This window comes from Pholis gunnellus (genome assembly GCF_910591455.1).
Source record: "Pholis gunnellus genome assembly, chromosome: 14".
In the NCBI taxonomy this organism is placed as follows: domain Eukaryota; kingdom Metazoa; phylum Chordata; class Actinopteri; order Perciformes; family Pholidae; genus Pholis; species Pholis gunnellus.
Window position 1 is genome coordinate 11,259,331 of NC_136541.1, and position 12,196 is coordinate 11,271,526.

The window sequence follows — 12,196 nt, forward strand, 5'->3', positions numbered from 1 at the left end:
GTTTCTGTGTAAATTTAATACTCCAGGCTGAACACACGTGAGTCGTCCTCTTTGTTTACCTTTTTTTTACGTCTCCATGCATCGCTAAAGAAAGCAGTTAAAGTCATGTTTGGTTATTAAAGGTGCTAAATTACAAATTCAGAGCATCAATAAAGCAGCAAACAACTATTCACTTTCCTGGCTATGTCCAATGGTAAAGAAATCTGCCTACCAACACCTCTAAAGCTTACTGATTAACATGTATGTCAGCTATTTCTGGGCCGGGCGCAGTGACTTCCTGGTGTTTATTGTGGTTGCCAATGAATAATCTGTTACTTAACTTTCTGTAAAACCACAAATTGCCAAAGACAAATATGCGAATGGTATCAAACCTTTCATCTAACTCTCCTCCAGAAAGCAAAACAAGTGTGTTTCCCTAAATGTGGAACTAATCCTTTAAATATATTTTCAGCTTTGGCAGACGTATTGATTCGATTCAATTTAATTAATTTGTTTAGCTACAATCATAAATCACAAATTTGCTTCAAAGGGATTTACAATCTGTACAACATACGACATCCTCTGTCCCAGGACCCTCACATCGGAACAAGAAAAGCCCGCCCTCCCAAAAAAATAAAAACTTTAACGGGGAAAAAAACAAGGAAGATCCTTTAGGGAGAGCAACATTAGCTGCTGGAAGACGCAGATCAACAGGCCTTTGTCAGTGAGCGTCTCATTGAGGACAGGCAGCATTCACTGTGGCCTATCTAAGGGGCTCAACATAGTGTGTGAATGACGCTATCGTTAGGATCACAGAAACCCCATTATCACTACTCACTGACATCACTCAGCCCTCCACAACAGCAATGCAACACCCTATCCCCAGCTCACACACACACCCCCGCCCGTCTCCTGCAGCACCGTCATTGTGTACGCCGGTCAGCCCATTGTCTGTGTGGGGGATTGGTGGACAATGTCGCCAATCTCTGTCCGAAACCATGATCCAACACTGCTATTGTGACCTGTCTTTTTCCCACTTGACCAGACAAGATGGTATTCCCGTGTGATGAGAGGGTGGGTGGGTGGGTAGGGGGTCCTCTGTTCTGCCTGGCACTGGGGGAGAGCATGTGAAGTGGCACAGATTAGCAATTTGTGACGCTATTACAGTCACAGTGGTGATCATGAGTCGACACTTGGACAGGCTGCTTACACAATACCCAGCCGTGATGTCAACAACATCATCACTTCTCTACTTACAGTGAGTATTGCAGTGGAAATCCCTGCTTCTCCGTGGCTGGGGTCTTAACAGTGTGAAGGCAAGATAATTCTACCATCTACACTGAGAAGAGTTTCATACCCGACGACAGCTTGAGCAAATTAAGTTTACTGCTCCACCATTGGAAAAACCTTCCATGAAGCCGGATTATTTCTACGTGAAACATCATCTCTTCTACAGAATGAAGCAACAGAATCAAACAACTGTCGGACCTTTGAAACCAACTATTGTGATTCTTTGACTAAAATTGTGTGATGGGATGCAGAAGGATGGACAGCAACATTTGACACTCGTACAACAACAAGTGAGTTTTCACAGAAGCTGAGATAATACAGTTATATAGTTGTGGTGAATACAAAATCATCTTTTTCTGCACATTCTTGCAAGGTGTCAGTCTGGTTTTGGGCTGGCTGAGCTGTGACCACTGCCATGCCTGACACGCAGACCTTTTACCAGCCCCGCCACACCATCCTTCACCCCCCAGGTCTCTACCTGGACCCCACTTTGATGCAGCGACGTGTCCTGGAAGATCAAGTGGAGCTGTGGTGGTTCAGAGAGCCACGCCGCTCCCTGTTGTGCTACTGTGCCTCTGTGGCCCTCATACTGGGGCTTGGCCTCGGCGGCGTGGGCCTCCTCTCCACCACCACCAGCCTGTCCGGGGAGTGGCGCCTCGGAGTGGGCACTACCCTCTGCCTCCTAGCCCTGGCTGTTCTGCTCAAGCAGCTTCTCAGCTCTGCCATCCAGGACATGAACTGTGTGCACAGCTGGCGTAGGATCGACCAGCTGAAGAGCGGCGGCAGGGCTGACCCGGCCCTGATGTTAGCCGTGGGGCTGGCAGTGATGCTCTGTGGGACGGTGCTTCTCTGTGTGGCCACAATCGGCAGCCAAGCTCATGACGGCAAGGAGATGTTGGTGTCCAGCCTGGTGCTGATGGCTGCTGGGACAGGCATGTCTCTAGCTGTAGTGGGCTACGGCGTGATCATCTACATTAGAAGAAGACGGGAGCAGAGGAGGAGGATGATGCTGAGAGTGAGCAGAGCGAGGAGGCTGGGCGGTCAAACTGTCAGGGTGTTCAGTGTCTCAGGAGGACAGATGAGTCAGGCCAGGAGAGAGACATGCTCGAGCAGGACCAACCTGATCTGAATGGACTAAATGAGCAAAATCACTCAGAGGAAAAGGATCAAAGAGTCCGTGAAATGAAAGGTTTTTATTACATTTGTCTAGCAGCCGTAGAAAATGTCAAAGAGATGAATTGAGGAGAGCATAAGTAGCCTTAGTCTTGGGTTCCTCAGCTGTTTGGTCATTGTTTTGTTACCATTTGCATTAAAATCACTACTGTTAAACTTCAGCAAAAGAGTACTTCAAAATAGTTTGTAAATGAAAGACAGATTGTTGCACCGCATATTTTCAACAATGACTCAATCAGTAATTGACGCACACATCTTCTGTGTACACCATTGTGATACATTTGATTAATTATGGTTGAACAAAAAAATCAAATTAAATCATCACTGTTCAAAAAAGAAGAAAGACACTCTTCTGGCAAACAGCTAACAAGCCTTTAATCAGGTAGAGCTGGGTAACATGTTGTCTGTGCATGAAATAACCATTTGATTCAAGGCTTTTGAAGTGCCTTCAACCTTTATTTCTTTTCAAACTTTTGTGTTCCCTACCAAAGAACATCGTCGTTACATTTCTTTAAACTTCCGAGCACTTCAGACCTTTTCCTTTTTATTCACGTCACTGTGTTGGATAAGTCAATACCACTGACTCATAGACCAAGGTTGGCAATGAACGAAATAATATCTGAATATATATAATTGGAAAAATAATTTATTCATAAAGTACATTCAAAATGAAATTATTTCAGACAATACATAGAAATACACTGATTTACTTTTTAATAAAACAAAATTATGAGGTTTCAAATTGTTTGACCTTTATTGCTGATTCACAGCCAAATAAAGTCAAGCAAACACTCAACTCGAATATGAAAAGTTTACTTGGTCGAGTGATTGGCAGGTGCTCTCAAATGTATCATCAGGGTACAAATAGGGAACACTTTACTTAACGTGACATCTAATGAAGAACCAGTACAGTCAAAACATCGAACTGTCTCAGTCCAGATATAAGAGATATATAATCTAATGTGCAGATAATCTCTACTTTTCATTCACTGAATCTGCTATCATGCACCCAGCCTAAGTATAGCATGGGATACAACTGTGATACTGTACTCAAATGAACTCAAAGACAAGCAGTAACTTTTTTCAATAATTCTATCTTCTTCTGTTGATATATTTTTTTTATGTTACTTTCATCATATCATACTATTTAAATGTGCTCATTTTGGACACAAGTCCAATCATAATCGCAACTTCATTTTCAAGCAGCTGAGGCTCATTCAGTGTTCACATTCATCATATCTACAGCACTGTGGGTCAGGACCCCTCCACGACTCAAGATAGTCTTAGAGGCCACAAAATGATTAATAGGAACAGGAAAAAGAAAAATTATGATTCACAAATGTGTTCCATCTCTCTCTCTCTCTCTCTCTCTCTCTCTTCTTTCTTTTTACTTTTCTTCTAAATGAAACAATATGGAACTTTTTTAGGGGAACTTACTCTTCATAGTTCATAGATGTTCATATAGAAGGTGTAAGAGGTTACGTGTAGACTGATTCATTTCAAGAAGTAGACAGTCACCCTATAGTGAACTGAAGATCATCGTCGCTGTCTTCCTCCTCCTCCTCCTCTTCCTGTCTCTCTCTCTCTGCCCTTTCTTTCTCACTGGCCTGGATATAGTTATCCTCGATGAAGCCATCGTCATCGTCATCCAGCCCTCTTGAAGTGCCTCCAACCACTCCCATTCTACCCAACACATTGTTAGGGAAGGGCGGCTCGTCCTGGCCGTACTGGCTGACCCCGTCGGCCTCCTGGAGCAGGGAGTGTCTGTAGCTGGCCAAGAAGCGATGGAAGAGACGAAACTTGACAGTCATCACGATGAGGAGTGAGATGGTGAGGACTGTCCCCAGTCCTGCAGCCAGATAGGACCACTCCAGCGACTTTGGGCTCTCTTCTGGAACGACTGCCCCTGAGTACACACCAGTAAAAAAAGACTTTATAGCATCTACATGTAGCTATAAAGTTGGAGAGGTCAACACCAGTGCATTCGCACTGTTTCCTGTAAATGAGGTGTTATAGAGTTCAAAGTTCCTCGAACACACCTGGTTGTAAATAGTTAGATGATGGAACAGTTTGTAACTCACTTTGAATTGCAGAACCGTTTGTGTTGGTGTGATCTTCTAATTCCATCAGAAGATGCCTCTGAGGGCCTTCGTGTCCCCCAACATCTGATATAGCAGCCTGATGTGCTTCTCTGATAAAAGCTCCACAGAGAAAAAACACCACAAAGAGGATGCAGCTCCACAGGCCCATCTCTGCGTCCTGAGGGGAAATCAAATCATGAAGTGATTACATCTACTGAGGATCATGAGATGGTACCATTTACCATTTAAAGGTGGGGCTGCCTACAAGAAAAGTCCCCTTTGTGATGCTACCCCAAAGAAAACACTATGCAGGGAAACGCAAAGAGGAAAATATGCACTAAAAAGGCCATCATTGATACTCACTTGGTTTGAACTCAAGAAAGCATCTTTACGCAGAATAAAGAGGTGATTTCATCCCCCATCACTTGTATTGCATTAGGAAGGGATCTTTTAGGCAGTCATTGAGGAGAGAAGTAACAATCAGAGCAACCAATAACTCTTTCAATGTACATGTGGTATTGTCAGTATTGTTTGAATTAGTGTATTAGTGATGTATGGCTGATGAGACATCCTGACACCTGAAGTTTTATATTTCATGGCCAATAAGGTTTTAACCAGTGTCATGCGACTATCAATACATTTAAAACTGACGCTGGGCTATTAGAGGGTTAACATTATCTGAACTCAAAGCACGTTCTGATTTGATTGGACATTTTGGAGATCTACATTGTTAGATACAATCTTTTCTGTTTTATATTTCCTTTCATAAGATTTGATTCAATTTACACTGTTGAACACATTTGATTTTGAAGATTTGATTAGACTTTAGTTACCTTCTACATCAGTGGTGTTCAGACCTTTTTGATTGTGGGCCATATACAAAACAATATAAGGAGTCAAGCACTAAACAACACTGCAAGAAAATCTGTGTTTTTAGACCAGAATTACCAACCAAATTAGTTAATTATTAATTCAAGATTCATTTTCTATCAAATTAACTACCCAACACTACTAAACAGTTCAACGTTTAATATAACAGTAGTTTATTTGTGTGCTATTTTTGTATCTGCTGTTCCTAAATTTGATTATATTATGATGTTTTGTGTAAATCTGTAAATAAGTCAAGTTAAAACAAGCAGAAATGACCAAATACCGTTATTGTTTTTTGTTCATGGCCTCAGCGCCCACTTAAAAGATTACGATGCAAATGTGAATGTAAGATGTAAATCTATACGTTTAATATTAAGACGTAACAAACACAGTTGGTTTCGGACGGAGAAAAGTTCAAGTTTATTTTATAAAAATGGGCAGCAGTTGGCCGTGGTTTGGCCCCCAGATCTACATAATGATACACAAACATTGTTGACATTATCATCAATGGTCGCAACCCTTTGTTTTGGGTCATCGTAATCCTGAAATATCAGAGTTTAGAAAAAGCTGAATCCGTAATCCATGAGCAGGCGCCTTCAACCAGTAAATAAAAAATTAACATGAACAAAAACATTCATCTTTGTGTTTCAGTATTCCCCTTTCACACAGAAACTGTCACATGGTTTTAGGGAGCGGACTTTCAGGTTTGGAGCAATGTCCATGATTATAGTCTTGAACTGCTTACTAATTAACTTTAGACAAAGCTTCAATCGACCTATGTTGTACAGAGAATAATCCAAATTCTAGAGAGCAGAAATACAGTATATCCATGCTACGTAGTTTGGTTGAATGTATTTAATTTGAGGCAGCAGTACACTGATAAAACAAAAAATGTATCTGGTGATGCAGGTCAGCACACGGTAGCTATGTGTCTCAGTCAATCATTAGTCATATGACCAAAACAGACCCAATAATGTCTCACCTACATCACAGTTGCACACATACTGTCAATTTACACAATCTAACAACAACACACGTATAAAGTCTAAAGAGACTTACCTGTATCAAAATATGACAACTGACAGAGCAGGTGTACTGCGTCACCTCGACCTGACTTTTAACTGCTGTTTTTGTCTTCCTCTTCTGAAAATATCAAGAGACTTGCTGAGCAAAGGTTGCAGGACATACCATAATACCACCCTTCCTGTAACAAGCCCTTAAGACAGAGATGTTAATGAGTAACTTTGTTAGGTTTTCCTCCATTTCTCCTGCCTATTCCTTTTTTCTCAGGAGTGAATGCAAAAAGTGTGAGTAAAACCATAAGGCACTTGATATTTCAACAATGTACTCTTTCAAAATAGAGGTCGTTCACTAGACATAATACAAAATTCAGCGACATGGTCAAATAAAGCCTTTGGCTAAATTGTCATCATTGCTGCATCTGTGCTCTGAGGCCAGATAGTGTCACTATAATCACATACAACACATATGAAACAAGAGCACTCCACGTAGTCTACATGCTGTATGTGCACGGAGCGCATCTGCATCAATTTACCATTAGTTTTGGGCAGTTAAGGAAAATCACCGAGATAAAAAGGTGGATTTTACATTGCTTCATGAAGATCATTTTTTGTTCGTTCTTGAACCACTTCTCACTAAATCAGTGATGCTGAGAGAAGGAAATCAAGTGTCTTCATAAGAGCTTAAATCGTAAGAATTCAGACACTTTAATCTCTCTCGCTGCACCTCACTATAAATTCTGCGCTTTTCTTTAATACGAATACAACAATGCTTCACAATCAGTGGGCGGAGGTGTTCTTCAGTGAGTCACTGAGCCCCAGGCTGCTCTCCGGGTGCTTTACAGCAGCCCTCTCCCTCTGAGTTGAATGTACAGGTCAGCTTTCATGTGTACATGTATGAATATGATTTGATTTTTTAAGATCACCAGGAAACATCAATGCACAGTGAAGTAGAGACGTGAGCTTTCAGAACTAAGAAAAGTACCAGCTTCTATTCTTTTTACATTTTTTCAAAAACTTTAGCTGTTTTACGCATTTAGTAGCAACAATTCTGTATTTTCTCTCCATGCCTTTTTTTTTACAGACTTTACTATTGTAAGGTTTTTTTGTCCGGCCTGCCCCAGACAATTACTAAAAGTCTTCAAGTGGTGCAGAACGCTGCAACCAGAATTACAAATAAAACTAAATCTTTCACCATATTACACAAAATGTAACTTCCCTTCATTGATTCCCATACATGTCAGATCACACTGCCTCTGATGACTGACAAAATTGTAAATGGACACGCCCCCTTCCTATTTGTCTGATCTCCCCAAGCAGGACTCTCCGCTCCTGTCTGTCCCCAGAGCTAAAAAGCAGTCAGCTGGCTGCAAACCCTCCTCTGCTCTTCCCAAAAGGTCGGACCCTCCCCTCTGCAAAAAGAAAAGCAACACGACCCTCCCCTCTTTTTCCAACCTTTCCTCTGCTTTAGTAATTTGTTTATGGTACCTTAGTCCCCAGCTTGTTAAATTGTTTATTATGCATTCATACTCCATTCAGCCCCCCATCACATTTAATCAGTTCCTTCTAAAAAAGAAAGGGAAATTGATTTGTGGTCACTTCATAGTTACATACTTTCCATTCAGAATGAGGTTTAAAGTTTAAGTCGTCATATCCAGTATTCAGTGTTGTTTTTCTTGAAACAAATACACATCCTTTTATATAGATCTTATTGCAGTCTTATTTAAAAGATCTTGTTGAAACAGGTAGAAATACCTTGAAATTATAGGCTGGACAAAGCAGTGGGGTCAAGAATAAAAATGCTCATTGATCAGTAACTGTCAAAATCCCATTTATTCTGCAAAACCCATTCTGTGTAATTCTGTGTTGTTATGGTGACCGACATTCTCTGTGCATGTCAACATTTCATCTGTGATTTTTACCCTTAGCTTTCAGTGAATAATCAAATTTAATCAGTGTAGTAATGGACAGTTTGGAGTTTTGACACGCTCATATTGCTTATAAACCAGAACCAAACCGGCTTAAGTGTCCTGCTCCCAGTCCTGCCATAACGACAGACATCTGTAGAGAGCTTAATGCATATTAATGTGCATATTGCACTTTATTGCAATTTTCATATGACACATCTCATCATCCCTCTAATACATTAACACAGCTTATTAATACCTGAACATATCCATGTAATTAAAAGCATAATCGATGCAAAAGGAGGTTCTTCAAGTGTCTCTATTTCAGAAATACAACTTGCATTTGATATGCATATTAGGGCGCCTTCTAGACTGAGAAAAAAACCCGATCCAATTATAATCCATTAAGCTTTCTCCATTATGGTCATTGTAAGGCCCACAGCTGAGCAAATTTACTTTGGTGCTTATGAACCTACAGTGTGCTAGAACACACAAGGAGGAGACATTGGATTAATCATGTTATGTGTATATATTAACAAGGACTTATCATGTTCATTTTCAGGTTCATGTATTTTTGGGGTTTCTAGAACCTGTTTACATGCTTTAATGATCAAAAGACGTCTTATTTTTCTCATCCTATCTGTCTGACTATACCTGTATTCAACCTCTGTCTGAAAAGCTCAATTTCAGCGCCTGTCTCTTTAAGTACTCCCCTTATTAACATGTTGCCATGTGCATAGGCATTATTATTACTACAGGCCTAGGTAATGCCCAAAAAGCTTACGGACTAAACTTGCAATAGTTAAACAATTATTTTATCACACGTATCACAGCCTTCATTTGAACATTAAATTCTTCTGGATATCTTTGCACTGTAAAATTATATTCTGTAAATCAAAAGATCAGATACAGAAAACTTTTAAATAATGTTTCATCGCGAATTTGTTCACAAGTTGTGAACATTGTATCAATAAATTACAGAACCCTGGGTACTGGTGAGTATCGGCCCACTTCAAGCACTGTTGACAAACATCATTGTGTAATTCATGGCACAAGTCAAACTAAATAATTTGACTCTAGCCGAAGACTAAAGCACATTTTTCTTCTGAAATAAGGTCCCATGGTGGTTGACCAAAAGGGGCGGGACTTCGCCTCTCCGTAGGAAGATGAGCCAAATCTGAATGTCTTGTTGAATCACATGTCTTCTGATCTGGGCAAGCCACATACAAACTGACTGGGTTTTCTTATTTCACAGTTTGTGGGTTTGCAGGTTCAGGTTCAGGTTCAGGTTACTTTTATTGGTCCCCGTAGGTAGACTTGGTTTGCAATAGAGAGCGAGGCATCCATCTCTGCACTACAGATACCCACATGTTCGCAAGGACTGAAAAAATATGAGTTTTTCATGATACGGCCCCTTATCTCACCCAAGAAAATAAGGCTAACAAGATTAAAGAGTGAACAAAGCTGTTTTGTTGTCACTGTCATCCTTTATACCAATGTTCTTACTACTTTACATTTCCAGAAAGGCTCCTGCTGGCTTTACAAGACTCTGCCTTTCTGCAGGGAAAGATCAAGAACCAAAAGCCAGAACCAAATCTGACGTTCAGTCACACTGACTCGTTTAATCTCTTCCTTTTTAACTATTCAACTAACATAGTGTCTTTAAAGTGGAGGGAAAGAGAGACAGAAAAAAGGCCGTCATTATCAGAGGTGCTCAGCTGGATGCTTTTAATACAACCAACCCCAGTTTAGCAGTGAAGAAACCTTAAGCTCCACAAATAATTTAAAAAAGGATGAATCCTTCGCAGAATAGTGCCAGTATTCACGGTTTACTTTAATAACCATTAGCAGTTTTGAGTTCATATGTCGATAACATAGATCAGAGTCTAGGTGCATCAAAATCCCTTCACAATGTAAATAGTATGAGCTGTAACTTGTTTAGTGATTTTCCACCACGTGACAGTCTTTCAGGGAAAAGGCAGCATCGCTGCACAATAATCAGGACGCGTCCTTTGATTCAGATTTTATTGATGCTCTTTCAAGCACTGTATCAATAAACCACGGTGTACATTCATGGAATGCGTTAAAAAAAACACCAGGGACATGATATGAAAATAATCTGAAACCAGGAGGTTTTTTTTCTCCTACAATCATTATGCATGCTACAGTCGATTACTGAGCACAGCTTTGTGCTGACATTTACGAATTAATCAATAACAGAAACTTAATTCCTCCACACTTTTGACAAACATGCCAGCAGTTGATATTTTGACTGTCGGACAAAGAAAACGTGTTGACATTCAAAACTGACGACAGTCAACGTTTTTCCACAACAATTACACAAGCAAAATGTATTCACCGATACAAGACGTGACATTTTGCATGGATTGATAAACGCTTAAGCTACCAGTTACAAAAACAAGGGCACTTGAAAGTTTTGAGAAGGAATTGGCTATCCAGCAGATACATGGAATAGTGGGCCCACAGAAATGCAGCTTTGTGATCTCGATGTATGCCTTCTAAGTAACACTGTAAAGCAATAAGAGCTCCTTAGACAAAAGCTAAGATGATGGTGTAACATTTGATGACACCGCAGGTTATTCAGTATAATACTGCCATTTACCACGAGATGTGTTTGGATAGAGAAGTTAGTCTACTGTTATTTCCTCATGCAATTAGGGGCAGTTTCATACTTCCAAATCTGTAGTAAACCAATACTAAACATGAAGACAAGCTTGAAAAAAGATGAAAGTATCCTTTAAGTTGGTTAGTTTGGAATCATTGAATGAAAGAGACTGAAAAATGTTCGGTGACACATTGGTCGTAAAGCTTTGTGTTTGTCCCAAAAATTATTTTCATCTTCATATGCAAATGCACTCTGAATAACCTCAGATCAAAGTGTCAAATACGTCAAATACATACATCTTTCATCACCATTGGAAAAGCTGAGCCAGGTTTAATTGCTTTTGCCAGACAACCCTGCAACGACCGTATTCACTAATTGGTATCAGATGATCAGATGATTGATTCTTGCTTAACGATCACTGGCTAATTCACACGCCACATGTGCTGCTATCAACTGAAGCTGGACCATATATCGATGTATCGATATCGTGATGTGAGACAAGATGTCCTCTAAGATTTTGGTTATTGTTATATAGAATAAGTGAAGTCTTTTCCTGGTTTTCAAGGCTGCATTACAGTAGAATTATGTGATTTCCGGACCCTATCAGACTAGCTCTTCTATTATTTGCCTTTACCCAATTAGTCATCATATCCACATTACTTGATTATGATTAGATATTAAAAATCTCACTGTGTTAATTCTTTGTGAAAGCACCAATAGTCAACTTTCAATATTGAGGTATTTAGTCAAAAATACTGTGATATTTGATTTTCTCATTGGTCCATTATAATGTGGCACCCATGACAGTCGATTACGCTCGTGCCAGCTGCGGCCACAGCTCACCGCCCCAGCCTCGTCATTATGTGCTGTAATGTTGGTATTGTTGATTTAACTCATATTGATTTTTCATGCGTGTGTTGTATCATTATCCCGACTAAACTCCTTGTTGCGACTCAGATCATCCTGAGAGCACCGTTAAAGAGAGAATCTAAGTATAAAACAATTCGCGCTATGATTCATGGTGTCCTGATAAATGAAAGATCAAGGCACAACATGGATTCCAGCAGGGGGCCTTTGTCTTTCTGCTAGTTCTCCTGTCTGCCTCTTCAACGGAAGAAAATGCCAAAAATAGAAAGATCTTTTGTGCATCTCTAAATGAAATTGACCATGGTTGAAAGAAACTATAGCTCTGACATAGGAGACACATGTTGACCTCAATCTCCTATCAGACAAATGTAAAAATGTGTAATT

General features: G+C 40.1%; 2 protein-coding genes across 2 annotated transcripts; one reads left to right on the forward strand and one right to left on the reverse strand.

Moving 5' to 3' along the window:
- Positions 1 to 1,684: 1,684 nt before the first annotated feature.
- Positions 1,685 to 2,398, forward strand: tmem125b (transmembrane protein 125b; the record flags this gene model as incomplete). Its single annotated transcript, XM_079172966.1, has 1 exon — positions 1,685 to 2,398. One exon carries the CDS (start codon positions 1,685 to 1,687, stop codon positions 2,396 to 2,398), a length of 714 nt encoding a protein of 237 aa, XP_079029092.1.
- A 672-nt stretch (positions 2,399 to 3,070) lies between these two features.
- LOC306705802 (leucine-rich repeat-containing protein 19-like) lies at positions 3,071 to 6,573 on the reverse strand. Its single transcript, XM_079172658.1, has 3 exons — positions 6,453 to 6,573; positions 4,524 to 4,701; positions 3,071 to 4,348 (listed from the first exon to the last, which is right to left on the reverse strand). Exons 2-3 carry the CDS (start codon positions 4,690 to 4,692, stop codon positions 3,957 to 3,959), a joined length of 561 nt encoding a protein of 186 aa, XP_079028784.1. The 5' UTR covers positions 4,693 to 4,701; positions 6,453 to 6,573; the 3' UTR covers positions 3,071 to 3,956.
- Positions 6,574 to 12,196: the final 5,623 nt, after the last annotated feature.

What these genes read in the sequence shown, in the direction of transcription:
- LOC306705802 (XM_079172658.1), bottom strand. Translation starts at nt 4,692, where the DNA reads ATGGGCCTGTGGAGCTGCATCCTCTTTGTGGTGTTTTTTCTCTGTGGA. An exon ending in AAACGGTTCTGCAATTCAAA is followed by an intron (nt 4,349 to 4,523) that starts GTGAGTTACAAA and finishes GTGTGTACTCAG; the next exon opens with GGGCAGTCGTTCCAGAAGAG.